The sequence below is a fragment of the Trachurus trachurus genome (assembly GCF_905171665.1).
Source record: "Trachurus trachurus genome assembly, chromosome: 15".
In the NCBI taxonomy this organism is placed as follows: domain Eukaryota; kingdom Metazoa; phylum Chordata; class Actinopteri; order Carangiformes; family Carangidae; genus Trachurus; species Trachurus trachurus.
The window spans coordinates 18,917,601-18,933,731 of NC_139906.1; the positions used below are offsets into that span (position 1 = coordinate 18,917,601).

The 16,131-nt window shown below is 39.3% G+C and overlaps 1 protein-coding gene across 1 annotated transcript in view; it reads right to left on the bottom strand.

The window, feature by feature from the left end:
* Positions 1-788: 788 nt before the first annotated feature.
* lmbrd1 (LMBR1 domain containing 1) overlaps positions 789-16,131 on the bottom strand; it is a 51,990-nt gene continuing 36,647 nt past the window's right edge. Inside the window, exons 11-16 of the mRNA XM_083988098.1 lie at positions 15,995-16,097; positions 13,432-13,536; positions 13,184-13,333; positions 11,804-11,885; positions 2,677-2,768; positions 789-2,254 (exon numbers count right to left, since the gene is read on the bottom strand). Of these exons, the coding sequence (XP_083844224.1) occupies positions 2,144-2,254; positions 2,677-2,768; positions 11,804-11,885; positions 13,184-13,333; positions 13,432-13,536; positions 15,995-16,097 (643 nt within the window). The 3' untranslated portion in view covers positions 789-2,143. The remainder of the gene's footprint in view (positions 2,255-2,676; positions 2,769-11,803; positions 11,886-13,183; positions 13,334-13,431; positions 13,537-15,994; positions 16,098-16,131) is intronic.

The window sequence follows — 16,131 nt, forward strand, 5'->3', positions numbered from 1 at the left end:
ACTTGTTTCAAGTCAAAACCTCAGCTCTGAACAGCAGAGCACGCTCTCTCACCCACACTGTTATTGATCATGGTTGTTAACTTTGCAGCTCTGAAATAGATTTCATAATATCTGACCAGACTGCGATCATCGTTTTGTCACAACACTCATTGTCAGTGGTTAACGAAGATGAGCACTGTTTAACTAATATAAAAATAATGGCCATTTCAAATTACGTTATCTTCATCCATCAGGAACTTTTCACTGGAGACGAGTACTGCTAGATTTCAGGAGACTCAGTAGAAACCAACGTGTTTTATAGACGGCAGTTTGAGGAATGATCAGATGTTCCAGGGGGTGTACAGTATTTAATGGCAGGGGCTGACAGGTGATAAGTTAACGGCCGTGGACAGTTTTGACTTAAACCCGCTCAGCAGTTGGAAGGAACCACACTGGATTTAATTCAAGTCTCAGCCTCAGTAAAGAACTCAGACACAAGGTTTTATATATAACAGCCGCGGCTGAACCTGAGTCACTCTGAAGCTTTGAACAAATAACAATTTAACATGTAGTGCTGAGTGTTAACACCATTGTGTGGCTACTGCTGAAATAATGTGCTCTAACTGCCTGACTGACACTTCATTATGTGCAATACAGATGCTGTGTGACTGAAAACAAATGTGACATGAAGACAATTAAGATATGTTAAAATATTAACCATTACAGTCACATAAATATCAACATGCAAAATCAGACAATGAGAAGTGGATATGAACTGGAAAGAAATTTGCGTCTTAGGGTGTTTAAAATGGTTTTATTTCTTTAAATACAGGCATCATTCAATATCGTCAGCCAGTCACAGGTAAAAACTGCATGTGATGCAGGTTCTGTAACTATCAATCACATTTCCACTGTTGGCCCCAGTGATTCTCAACAAAGGAAAATCAGACTAAAATATAAGCAAAACAAAACCAAAAAACTATACAAAACAAGCACAAAAAATTTGACTCTTGGGTGAAGTTAATTTCGGCTGTCATTTACAGCAGTGTGTGTGCCCATCATGGTAAAATACATTCATGAGGCACAAATGTTTGGTTTCCAATTTCTTAAAAAATGTCACTCTCATATTCATATTATATTCATCATATTTGTGAATTTGTTAAATGATCAACAGTTTGTATTCTACTAAATACACTAAATATGGCTGAAAAAAGCCATTAGCAGTTCTATGTGACAAGCCTGCAGCTGAAAATGAGAAATGTCCTTAATTAAAAGAAAATTACACCCATATCTATGATTAATTCTATATTTTTTCCTCTTACTCATGTTCTTCCAACACGGAGTAAAAGGCTGCTTAACCTATTCAATTAAAAACTGAGAACAACTGAACCCCTGACAACACTACGGCCACAATTGGTCCAATACATGTCACTCACAGTGCAAGTACAACGACATTTGCTTAAATAATGGTCTGAAAACTGCAGAAAACTAGATGCAGAGGAAAAAGCAGCACATCCACAAGCAATATATCTAAGCTCAGACATGAACAAGCTAAATAAACTCTGAAAATGTTTCTGCTGTCAACACTTGTGAATCAGCATTTTCTGTACCAATTTGCTTTTTGGAAAACAAGCAGGCAAAACAGTTGAAGTTGACTCATATAGTTGTCAGTATTTTATCTTAAAAGGTACTAAAGCCAACTATACACAGTGTAACATTGTGAAGAAACCATGAAAAGCATCTACAAAGTGCTTAGAGAATGGAAAATAAATCTCAGTTTATGTTTAAGTTTTGCGTACGACCTCGTCTCTACTGCTGCAAAAAATGTGATTCCTCCGGTAGAAAAATGACCAATTTGTGTCAGCTTCAAACTGTTGAGCAGTCAATTCTCAAGGTACAGGAGGCTTGAGTTGGAGGACACTCCCAGAATCCCAAAGTCATCAATAATATTGACTCAGAAAGACAGTCTGAGCGGTCTCATTAAGCGGAGGGACGCGTCAACTGAAAACCGGGCTGGAATCCACACGACACCACTGCAATAACTCCTTAAGACCAATAAATTAAATAATGACAAATGACTTTGTTTGTTTGTGAAACTGTACTTTCTAGTCCCTTTAACTTTAGGTTGGCATATCTACAAACCTGATTGAGCCAATACTTGTTTTCAGTGCACATATTCATCATCACTTAGGTCTGAGTCGTCAGCCTCCACCTCTCCTTCGATCACAGACTTCTTCCCTCGGCAGCAGGACACTGCCAGGCCGATGAGGAAGGCCTGAAAAATAATAAGCAAAGCGGAAAATGAAAAAAAAAATTTCATAAGGATCATTTCATGTGATAGAATCAGCACCAGGAGCGCCCAGGATAAAAAAAACACCGGCTATTAAATATTCCGCAGAGGAGATTAGCTGTGTACACTCCTGGAAAAGCATTTCCCCGTCACCTTTTTCCTGAATTAAATTATGTGCCTCTGCTCCCCGAAGAAAATACCCAACTAAATTAAATGTTTTATAGATGTTGCTGCTGTAAATGTTGTATTGTTCAAAAGATATAAAATAACTAAATGCACTGTTTGAATCCCCTTAGCCAAAAAAAAAGAGAAAGAAAATTCAATCAGCTCTTTTTGCCCCAAACAAGTAACACAACTGTGCTCCCCCTCGTAAAAATCAAGATCATGACTTTTTACTTTGCACTTACCCCGATAAAGGCCCAGTTACCAAAGTAGTAGATGGTGCTGAAGAACCAGAACTTGTGGAGGAACAGGTAGGATCTTGTGACCGTGCACTGATCTGAAAGGGACAGAGAGAGAACACAGAGATGTCAAAGTTGTTATAAGTGTTTACAATATAATGAAAAAAAAGGCAACATTCATCATATCAGATTTCAATCTATATAACACCATAGATGATTTAAAATATGTCAGATTTGGCTTTTACCATTCTAAGACTAAGTGACAACACAATATAAATTTAGTATTCTACGGGTATAAGGTTGGTGAAAGAAGAAAGAAAGAAAGTAAGAAAGAAGCATACAAAGTAAAAAGAAAAAAGGTGATTTCTTCAGTGACTGATGACTGTGGTAGAAGGTAAGGGGAGAGTAACTGGGAACAGGTAAAAGAGGAGTGAAGAAAGGAAGGAAGGCAGACAGACATATAGCCTGTGGAGAGAGGGTCCCTGTCTTTGGAGAAATATGAGAAGCATCTTCTCTGCAGGGAGGACAATCATCCAGAAAAATTGCATGAATGCAACTAGAATTACCACCGCTCAGTTGTACGCCTCAGCCAACCAGCCAAGTTGGAGGAAATACGGTCAAAATCTCCTCTTGCTGAGTTACAGCACTGAATGATGGACCATGGAGCCATTTGGCTATAAAACCTAATCACTTCATTTTATCCTTTATCGACATTTAGAGTTCAACTGCGTCACAATTAGTGCATGGATTTGTGGGTTATAAACAATAACGAGGTCACAGTGACCTTGACCTTTGACCTATGACAGTGTAGTTAGTTAATCCTCGAGTCCAAATGAACGTTTGTGGCCAATTTCAGCTTTATGTGATATCACAAGAGTGAGTCGTCGGAAACTATATGTATGGATGGACGGACGATCTGAAAACATAATAGGTATTGTTATGGTATAAAAGTGCACAAGTGTAGCACATGTTATACATCTGTGTTTCTTCAAAGGGAAGGGGTATGTACACACTTAAGAGCCCAAAACAGGCTATTACTACATGGAGCAGTGCCTCAGGCGAGTGTGTCACTGTAACTAAAAAAGACAACCAGTCTTCTGAAAAGAGGAAATACATGTCACTGTCAGTGTGAATATGGTTTAACCAAGGCATAAAACAAGAATGACGTAACGTGCATTTGGAGACATGCATCAAATATATCCATTGTAACACTTTGAAAAGGGAAATGGCTAAAAGGTGAAAGCAAGGACACTCGAGGAGACACAGACAAGTAGTGATGGCATCAGGTTCTGGATTATGCAATGCCCCAACCTCTGATGAGCTAAAAAAAAAAACAACAACAGACATTTACAAACTAATCACAGTCCTTCAGACCATTCAATAAGGTCTGGAACATAATGGCTATCTATTTGCTGTTTTTGTGTGTGTGTGTCTTAGTCATGAATGAACCAGTACCAACATCATTCATTCCTCAATAAAAGTGATGTTTTTAATTTTAATTTTAATTTACCTCTTGTTTTTATTAATGTCAAAAGGGACATGAATGAAAAAGCCTTGGGACACAAACATGATACAGATAAAGAAAGCGAAAGGAGTAAAAACCAATAGGTTCTACACTATTTTATCCATTTAGTGAACCAGTGTGAACCTGCCACTGAACACAAACGCTGCCATTTTCAGGGAGCACATCTTACAACTTCATTCTGTTGTGCTCCTGAAGTGACATTTTGTTGCTATGGCCAAGGACAGCTCAAACAGTATCGACTTGGCCCCGTAAACACATCATAAGAAAAAAAAAAGTTTGGGAAAGAGACTCATTTATTACTTATAAAATCCAATTGCTTTCTTTGTCTGTGGAGCAGCTCTCGGCTTTATGCTGATGACATAACCTTTGAGCCTCAGCTCCCCGGTTTTTGACAGAATTGATACTGCTATTGATCCAAAAGGCATAGACGAGTGGAGAAATAAAAGAATTCTTAAGCCCGGTCCTTCCCTTTAATGTGCATGAACGGGTATTGGCAGGCACAGGAAATGCTGATGACGTCAAATGTGGAAAGTGCCAATGGTATCGCGTGCAGTGTCTGGGTCTCTCCTCTGTGCTTCAGTTCTTTTCATATGAAAACACAGGAAGAAAAGAGAGAGGGGGGGTGGGGGGGGGTACTTCCCTTCTGATCACGTGTATTAATTAGCTGGGGCGTGCACACTAGAGCAATTAAAAAAAAAAAAAAGGCAAATATTTCTATAGCCCACTAATCAGAGTTGTATAATGTCAATTGAATAAGACAAGAGAGAAAGTCCACAAAGCTGGAGTGGAAATGAAATGCACTGTCTGGCTATGTTAGAGAGCCATCTGGAGCATTAACGCTAACCCTGCTGAGCTGCTCCTATCACACTGTTTCTTACACAGCTCTTCACACCGACTCCAACCCCATGAACAGTGCAATCAGACTTATACTGAGCTACGTGATATCAAGGTCCACAGCAATAACTCAATGTGGTTTAGAATTTACACATTATAGTCGGTGTTTACAAAACATTTCCTGTCAAATGTGTTGACTTTGAAAAAAAAAAAGAAGAAGAAGATAAAATCCAGATCTGTTTAATCAAGATGAGATATAGTCAGAGGAGCCCTGGTGGACTTGAAGGTGGACCAACAATCAGCTTTTGCTTGGAACCAGGATCAACACATAATAGAAGAAGCGAGTCTATCTTCATCCCCGTGACCGCGCTCCTCTACCTCCAGCCATCTGTAGCTCTCCAGCTGCTCACCTGAATTGCAGAGCTCCAAGTGGGACCTACAGATGGTTCACAACAGTGGTCTGCCTAAATATATTATCATGTACGCCACTGACCCCGCTTCACCTTGGAATCATTACCGTTCTCCGAGAAGAGCATGGGGCAGCGTGCGAGTGCAGGTAATTTCACCTTGACTCATGATACCCGGGTGAGTGCTGCCCTGTGTAGCATGATGCATTATGTATAACTTTCATCTCGCCATTCAAACACAAATACATGCATAAAAGCCCTGCACGTACACAGTCGCGCGCGCAGTGCACACACACGCGCACATTGTGTTGTTTGTGAAAGCCTCTCTATCAGCGGGCACTTGTGTAGCTACACTGTATGCTTTTACTTTCTCTCCGTCTAAAGAGCAACAGAGCACTTTCATTCCAGCGTCCTCAGAGGACGGTGATGTTCCTTCAAGAGAACTATTTTCAAATCTCTGGCTTCTCATATTAGTGTTGTCGATGAAAGTTCACCAAAAGCACCATCTTCGCTGTGCAAAACATTATTTATTTATTTATATTATCCATTTTATCCATTTGAGCAGGGCTCCAAAACCTCCTGATGCAGACAAAAAAAGGCAACACATGAAGAAGTAATCTCGCTGGACCTCACCTTTACCACTGATTACACCAACAGGAGGCAAAAAGAAGAGCTGCGGCTATTTACAACCACGCTCTTGTTTTTATTACAGCTGGTTATGATTATGTTGGAGATACAGGGATTTAAGTCCATTATGAGTACTGACATCTCACAGACATACCATTATTTAAAACCTGGTTTCCGATGTCCTGACAGAAGCTTCTGGTCCCAACCAGCTCCTGAGACAAACTGTTGGCTCTTATGGTAAATGCTCCATGATTTCCACCAGCTACTTGTCAGGTGTTAACAGTGAATCTGTTTTGACACTATTCCAAGCTAACAGATTTTTCAAAGAACAGGTATGGGGATAACAAGATGGACATTTTTCTTTCAGGAGAATAACTTTTGATTGACATATTCAATTGTAATGCAAATTGATGATGATCCCCTTGATGCTAAGAAAATTGCTATTAATTTGTGTTGGGGTTGAGGGAGTCTCCTGTTGAAAATTGCTTGGGAACCTGACATCTCGTAGGCAACATAAAATTCGACCATTTTCCCCCCTGAAGCTCTTTAAAACAATGCTGCGGAAACCGGCAAGTTGCTAGGAAACAGACAGCAGTCCACAGTGTGAAAACGCTCCTCTGTATCAAGAAGTTTCATCACTGGGATTCAAACTAGAAGTGATGTGAAATGTCCTCCGTGGTAAAAGCTTGACATTTATTCTGAATGGGATGAATTTGTGGGGTCTCACGCCATAAACTTTATAATTTTGTCACTGAAAGTGTCAATGTAACGGTTGAAAAAGAACAAGAAATTCATCATCAGGAAAAGTGGAAAAATGACTCAGAGGACGTTTAGTGGTGATTTGAGCTACTGTGTCAAAAACACAGGATTGAATTTATCTATACAAAATGTGAAAAAAACTCAGTTGCAAAAAAAAGATGCTTTTATAAGATTTGGATATTGTTTTTGACATAAACAGGTTTTATAATATGACCTTTCACAAAGCACAAGGTTTATTTTTGGAGACTGAAAGAGATTTAACGGCAGACTCATTTTCAGTTTGGGGAATAATCTGACTAAGGAGTGCTCTATAAGCATCATTAAAATCATTAGGTGAAGTGTCCAGGGCAGGGAGCTAATGTGACCAAATAATGGATGTTGCAGATTTAGTGATGGAGGCATTAAGATTATTAAAATAATTAAGATTACAGCAGTGAACAACATGGATTAGTTGACTTCTTGGTTGAGGCAAAAAAAAAAAACATCTTTGACAAGAGCTGTAAAAAGCCCAAGGATGCAGGACAAAACCGTTTTGTGACAGGTTCTGACGTCTAACAACTCTGAGGGCTAATATAGGAGCTCAGACAGGAGTAGCTCTGGTTACTGAGTTGAGGATTATGTTGAAGGAAAGACAGCAAAACAAAACATGCAAACAACAAAAATATAAAATATAGATCATCATCAAAGAGGTTGGGAAGTATAACTACGCCAGAAATCTTCTCATCTTTGCCAACAAAGTCAGAGGGTAGATGTGGATGAACTCTGATACAAGTTTGTGATCAAAGTAGCTCCCCGACCAGAAGTAACAGCGTGAGCATCGTGCTGCTGGTAAGAATGATTTGATAGAGCCGCCTGATCTAATACTGAGGATTCCATAGGCTTCAGTCGGACGCCGTGAAGCTATAAGAAATAAAACTGAATCCATTAATAAGATTATTTGTTGAAAGAAGTTTAAAATAAAGTGATTCGATATTAAAAAACTTTCAGCATTGAAGCTCTCCCAGTTTGTGCCAACCGTTTGAGACAGTATGGACGTAGGATTGAATGGACTAAGATGAAGCATTTCCCCTATCAGCTGCTCAAGTAAAGAGGAGAGCCACATCGCTACAGCACGGAGGTCCAGACAGGAGACCTTTCAATAATGCACAGAGAGAACTCTGATTCTTCTTTTCCTGAAAACACCTTCATACCCACATTTAATCATACACGGAAAAAGACTTTAGGGTTCAAGTTTTCCGGGGCCATGGCAACTAATTCCTCAAGATTCATTTTCCATTATGCTCAGTAAATGAGTAATGGTGTGATAATGACTTTGGAGTAGATAATGGAGAGCTTGGCACTGAGCACCTGCTCACCAAGATGTTAGTGTCATTACACCACTGTGACAAACTGGCCAATCAGTCACCAGCTTGACTCCTATCCTCTCTTTCCTCAGCTGCCTTTTGATCCAGTGTCACACTAAAGGTTATTACAAAGTGATGCCCTCTCAGAGCCTGTTCTAAGGCTGATGACATTTTACTTACTGCAGAATTTTTACATTTTACTTTTCACATTCAGGAAAAAAAAAAAAACCCAGAGAGAAACCCTGAATGTGCTTCTCTCCCAGCCCAACTAGTGACTTGCCCTGGCCACTAGTTGAGCATCACTTCATCGGCATGTTTATAAATCTCTTAGTCATCATGATACAGCAACTTTTTTTTTCTCCCAGGAGACATGCCATGAAGAATCACACTTCTTTGATTACAAAAAATACTAATCGAGCACATTTACTGTGGTTGCCTTGGATTTTATAAAAATTCTTGAGCATAAGAATGCATCCAGCGTCTTAATACTGCAACATATCAATCAAGCTAATTCTATGCAACACACATCTATGAAACAAGGACTAGCCTCAGGAATAGAGAATGTGGATACGGATTATACCCAATTACCCACATATGGTCCATATTTCTTCATGAATATCCACATAAATTATGAATATCCTGTTGTTGTTTTATTTATAACTACTAAGTGGACCGCTGATTATCCAAAATGGGAAAGAGTTGTATTCTTTCACCACATGAATGAAATGTCACCTGTTACTTTGTACAGTGTATTAGTCAGTAGGCTTCTGATTGTAGTCGCATGTGTTGTCTCTGCTTGACACTTCCTCCCCCTCATGGTAGGTGGTGCAACGGCTGTTATGAAAGCAGAAGCCATTTCTCAGATGGCCAAAATAGGATCAGTCTCCCTCGGTTGGTCAAAAGGGAGAGGGAATAAATACATCTGGCTATTTTCCTAGTGACTCTGGAGCCAAAACCCCTTCAGTATAACAGGAGTGAGAAGCGCCAAAAGTGTGCAATAATTAACACTTGATGAGCAAAAACGGATTTATTTACCAACGGAGGGTCCTGTGGTGAGATGAACACATTTAATGACTAAAACCAACTCGGCTGCTATTGGAAACTTCTCTTGCGGTCAGATACAGCACAGCCGACATGCTGCATTAAACAAATGTGATGCAAAAAGTGATGCTGAATCACGGATGAATCTGTGTTGGGTTAATTCTGATAGTTGTAGGACAGCAAACAAATGATTTGTTTGAGGAAAAGCAAACAACCAAACAAAGAAAAGCCAATGCATTCCAACAATTCTGTCTGAGCAGTTATGTAAACAAGAGTATTATGAGGGATTGTCAGTTTATGTAATTACTGAATGTTGGGAGTATTGTCATTATTGTCATTATTATCATATGTAAACATAGCTAGACCAATTGAAGGGTAACTTATTAATCACTTAGGTAAATGTGACCAACGTCTACTGAAATAATACATCATATTCAAAATTTTAGTTGACATTTTTGTAATTGCGCAGGTGAGTGGATAATATTGGTCCTCATTATAGACAGAGAACACAGTATAAAGAAAAGGACATCATCTGTCTCTGATAGTGGAATAAGCATTTTTAGAATTTACAGTATTTTTTGGTGTGCTGTGTATAAAATGTGTAAAAATCATGCATTTTCTGGAAAGCTTGGTTACACATCTCCATTAAGATATTATGAATAACCAATACCAATACAATCAGTTTAAGTGTGTCTGATTTCATTGGCCACGACTGTTAATTTCTGCCTAATCATACCAGAGTCTAAATATGCTTCAGATTAGCAGGGGGCCTGAGGGCCTCCACAAAAATAGCAACGCTGACCGCTGACTGCCTTCTGTGCAAGGTGCCACTGATTCATGAGAGTATAGAGCCCAAAGACGTGCACTTCTTTCAGATGTCAACGGCATTAGTCCATTAGTACCCTCATGGTGTATTACCATCATACAGTCATCAATCACGAACCATACCCAATGCAGAAAACCCAACCAAATATGCTAATCACTCCTGGTTCTTTCTTGATTCAGCCTGTAGTTCAGCAAATTACTCTGAAACCAGTGCACAGGTGTCATTTCACCGGAGAGTCTGGCAGCAGTTTCTGCGATGAGCTAAGATCCAACTTCTGGTTCAATTCACTTCAGCAGTTTTTCGGTGTATAGACACTGATGAATCGAAAAAACTATGACCCTGTAAGGCCCCTTTCTGCCACAAAGCAAAACATCCACTAGCTCCATTAGTGCAGATTGACACTATGGATGGATGTATGGATGCATGTATGGATGGATGGATGGCTTGACGGATAGTTCACTCTGTGCACTCTGTTCCTCCTGATGAGATGCAGCAATATCTTGGATATATCTACTTGCAACAGCGTGCTGTCACTCCCTGTACACTGCAATATCACTAACACACGCAGAAGCATCTTTGATTTAGTCTACAGTGATTCAACACCAACTTTATAACTTCTTTAAGACAGCTACGAACTAGTTATTTTCATTAACAGTTTAACCTGGAGAAGTAAACACATAATCTTGCCTTTAATGCCTGCAGTTGTGTTGTGACAGTATATGTCTAGATTTCATTTGATGTTATCTACAACTTTAATTTCAGACTAAAGAATCTCTGTGGATTTTTTTTTTAAAGAATAATATTAACACATTAAATAAAAAGAGCTGAAAACCAACAAGATGCAGGGAGGACAAAACTCACTGCAATCAACCAAACAGAAAAGGAAAATACTCATACAAGACAATACATACAAGCGGAAACATATGATATTGAAATTTTATGTACATTAAATTGCCTATAAGAATCCACCACTCCCACTTAACTGTTTTCACATCAACTTTACTCAAACACTTGACTTTTAAACCTAACAACGCTCATTAACTTCTCTAATTGCATTCCAATTCTGCATCTTCTGGGAGACCATTTCTGCCCCAACTTTGATTCCTTTCAATACAAAAATAACAATTATCCACTGCAATAACAGACCCCTGCTAACATAATCATACAGGCCCAAGAGCCCAAACACTCCAAAAGGTTAGAGATAGACTTCAGTTTGCCCAAAAAGTCAAAGTGGTTTAACTGGGTCAAAACTGCAATCAGTCTTCACTTAAGAAGGATGGACAGTCCTATAGGCAGCGTCATGTAGCCACGTATGATACAATATACAACATGCCTATCTGATGGCTGGCTAACCAGAGATAGTAATTGCATCATATTCCTCCACCAACAAAAACAACAGCCTGACTTGACCATTAGGCAAATGAATAAATTACCATGATAAAGCTCACTTGTATGATGTACGTTCACACATTTGTGTTTTCATGGCTGATTTACTGTAATAAGCGTTGGCATGGAGACAGCAAGAGGCCATGTACTGCATTAGTAAATGTTTGTCCTTGGTATTATTCCCTCTAATGAATAATGAATGGTGATAAAGATTACTGAACAGTGTTGTACACGCAACGGCCTGGGTTGTACGCTGTCCTTCCTTTCTTCTGTTATAGACGCGACTTGTGTGGAATGAATCTTTGATGATGTGTTGTAAGTTCTTCCAACATGTCACTATTAGACCACTGCTACCTTACTGTGCGAGCAGAGATGACAGACTTACCCTTAGGCGCGTCAGCATCACAGATCCTCGTGGTGCCAGATGTAGCATTCCCAGATGTAGCACCGGCTGAGGGCAACTGACTCTGATCAAAACAAACAAAGAAACAGAAAGAAAAAAAAAACAAGACTAGGTCAAACCAAGTATGTGGCTGAGCTGCATATGGTCAATGTGGAAATGAAGGACATAAGACGTAGAACAGCTGTAAATAACTGACACCATCATGCTGTATTTACATTCTGCCTAGCCTCAGCCAGTTTCAGCTCTTTATACGTTTGCTTCTCTGTGCTCACGTACACAACATTTGAATACGGACAAATTTCCAATAAAGCTGTTAACGTTCACATGTTGTCCTGTTTCTGAACAGAACAAGTACACAACGGAGACTGAAACGCAGCTTGGACGACATGTTAACCAGCAGTCGCTTCCCAGCCGTTTTTCAAGCTGCTGCTAAAATCTCGATTTCATAACCACGGCACCGTGTGACAAACTTACAAAACACTTAAAGACAAAGACTGTGCTGTGATTTCAGCCGTATTTGTAACTTTGTAAAATTTCACTCAGAGAGAAAGTTTAGAGGAAGTTTCTTTTTTCTTCTCGCCTCTCAGACAGCACACAGGCTCCATCTGTGTGACAAACTGCTGCTCTGCCACTCACTGAACAATTTTAAATTACAAAATGACCTTAAAGTCCAGGAGATTTTCCAGAAGATGCTGCAAGTTTTGCCAAACATAAAAGGAATACATTGAATAAATAAACATCATTCTGATGTTAACAGAGGATTCTCTGTGCACAGAAAACACAACCACAGGTGGGTATAATGTGATTTACAGTTATTTAAAGATCTGTCTCAACGAAAACAACTTAAAAATGAATAAATGGGCTATGTATTTACTGGCTATGTATCTACTCGCTACATTGTATACGCTTGGCTGGTACTGAGAGACAATATATTCATATACTGCAGGCAAAAGGCAGCAGCTGATAGGAATAAGCCATGTTTACCCTGTGAGTCATAAAGAGCTGGTTTTAAAAACTTTTTTCCACAGTTCATTTTAATTATACTGTTTAAATGACTTTCTGAGACAAAGCATAGATGCAACGGTGCATGTAGACTAGGCACACAATTTGCACACAGACTATGTGGGGGGGGGGGGGGGGGGGTAGACAGTCAGTCTAATACATATAGACAGAATCCAAGAGGAACAAGAGTCTAAAAGAGTCTAAAAGCCCCACTACCTGCCCCTGGAGACCACGCTGCTGCCTACACCCAACCGGACCAAAGTGGTTTCAACCCACCGACTGACCCACACTGCCATTGTTGGAGCCCCATTGTCAGAGCTAGATCTCATCAGCAAGACGCAAATGCAGACTTTTCCTCACCTGAACAAGATATTTCTGGCTGCCATACATGACATATTGTGGCGCCAGGCTGTAGATCATGTAGCTGGTGTGAAGGACAATCAAGAGAAGAATCATGCAGAGGAAGAGAAGAGCCTGAGGACGGGTTCTCTTTGGTCTTATTTTGTACAGCTGAAAAACAAAAACATAAAAATGTTAATGTTGAATTCATACAGTACTGTATATGTACAGTACCTCTTTGGTAACTTGTAAGTAGCAGATTTATTTACCCTTATCCAGAAGAACCAGATGCCCATGTTGCGAATGCCGGCCATGGATGTGAGCACAAAGTACATGGTGATGACTGTGATCAGGATATAATCCAGAGGGAACACCTATGATACCAATGACAGAGGTCAGCTGCATGACTCACATGTACAAATCACATACAAAGTCATTATACTGTAGCTTTCAGAGCCAAACATTCAGGCTGGCTGCCTCTCAAGGATGCTCTGAGCTGTTAATGAGCAACTACCATCAATACTACTTGGCCTAACCCAATTAATCTAGAGCACATCTGAGCTGGTCACTGTGCAGTACACTCAGACACTGTCAAGACTGTTAAACACCTTTTTCAGGAGAAGGATTAATTACAGATGCTGTCTTTACTTAAAAGCACAGAGCATGTAACATATAAATATTTATTGATTGTGCTCTATGAGCTAAAACCTTCTGATTTAACCTCAAAGTTGATCTCTATAGCATTCTGTTCGTAGTATGGTGCATTTAATTCCTTAAATACCAAGGTCATACTTCTAAACACCAGTCTTAGACATTTAATCAATGCCACTATCTATGAAGCAATTCTTTAATGGTCTCAGCTGTCAGTCATTTCTTTCTCTAAAATCTGTTGTTGAATACTAAGTTCAACAGAGGATAGTCTGGTCCATGTCCAGACTGCGGCAATGAGCTGGAGGAAAAATGTAATGGTTGTGATTTCATATTCTGTCAATCTTGACATTTCACATTCAAAAATAATTTAAGGGAGACTGGTCATTTAACAGTGCACATAAAGTACAAAAAAAAGAAAAGAAAAAAACCTAGGATTTTCTTGCATTTATGTATTAATTTGTCTAAAATATGATCAGAACCTACAATGCTACTCATAATAACAAACAAACAATCTACTTAACCAATAACACACCAAACATTGTGTTGCTTTTGTCCATACTGAATACATAATTCAAATATCCATAGTGTAATTTGGAAAAAGTGTGTGGACCCTTCAGTTAATGACATCAAATAAAACCAAGCTGAAGTTGGGCTATTCAAGTGAAACTGATGATTTAGTTATAAATGAAATAAAATTTGAGCTTTGGGTTTGAGCTACTTTGTGTTATCAAAAACATTTAAATATTTCGAGTTTACTATTCACAAGGAAAACCTGTTAATGTGAACCAAAGCAACACAAAAGATCCTTAAGGGCTTCAGATGGAGAATTGCTGATTTGTACAAAGATAAAAGGGATAAAGAGTCATCTCAAAGGGTTGAGATATTCATCAGTCCACAGTCAAACTGTCTATAAATGAGGATTATTTAGTTCTGTGCCTACTCTCCCTTGAAGTGTTTAACCAGCTACGACGACTCTAAAAGCACAACACAGAATGATCAATACTGTGACAAAGCAGCCCGGAGTAAGAGTTGCTGCCTTAAGGGAAAACACTGCAGCTGGTTACTATCTCTGGTTATGAGTCTATCGTACACAAACCACAGCGCATGGCTGCATGGAGGGAGTTGCTGCTATGAAAAAAAAGTCATTGCTTTGTAAAAAAAAGAGCAGGTTGACATTCCTTAGTGCTAAGAAGAAGATTTATTAATGTCTCTTCTGAAAGACTGGCTGTTCACCTGCTGATGTTCAGAAGAAGTTGGGTAATGCAGCAGAACAATGACCCTAAACATCAAAGTAAATCTATTACAGAATGACTTCAAACAAAGGAATTCCACCCTTTGAGTGGCTCAATCAGAACCCAGACCTTAATTCAATAGAGATGCTTTAAAATGACCTCAAGGGCCTCTCCTGAGAATACGACTGAGCTGAAGCAGCTCTATGAGAAAGAATAGCCCAAATTCCTCCAGAAGATTGTGCAGGTCTGATCAGCAGCTACTGAAGGACACTGTTGGAGGCTATCGGTGCCAAAGGAAGTTCATAAAATATGTTTTCATTGTGTGGATTATGCAGATGATGTAGGTAGGCCTTCATAACATACAAAATAATTACGGCTGTTTATTAAGCACCTTGTATACATTCAGCTTTCATATGCTCTACAACTTTAAACTTTTCATTTCCTGTATTTCCAAATGTGGTTTACGGAAACACCTACATGAGGGAACCCGATCCTGTTTGAATACACAATATGAGCCCCCTCTGAGGAGCACAGTACAGTGGTTTTAGTGGTTTGTTGTGTAATTGGGCCATCTCATACTTGCCACTTTTACGTCTATTGTGCTCTGACTTACAGCTGTGTAAGATGTGTTTGCATTTGTTCCCAGCCCTTACCGGAAACATTAGATTATCCTGGAGTTACTGAAGTATGCAAAATGCGATTGTGAGAATTTGGTGAAATATGCAGTAAGGTTATGTTTAAAGATAAATAACAACAGGTTCAAGGGTACTGACGCATATGCACTATTTTTAAGGGCCTTACCAGTGCATTTAAGAATAAGGTAAGAATAAAGCTTTTAAATTACACTTCATTTTAAGGTAATGAGGATGGAAACAAGAATATATGGCTTTAACCATATCTTAATTGAAGATAATCATCTCTTCAACATGAGAGATGAGAGGATACTCACAGGTTGTAAGGCTAATAGTAGTTCGTTCAGAGGATTGGTTAGGTTGGTGCCAAAGATTATGAACCCAGAGCTGATGCCAGCCGAGTGGAGAGCTTTATCCAAACTGAAATAAAAAGAGAAAGAAAATCAAATGTGTT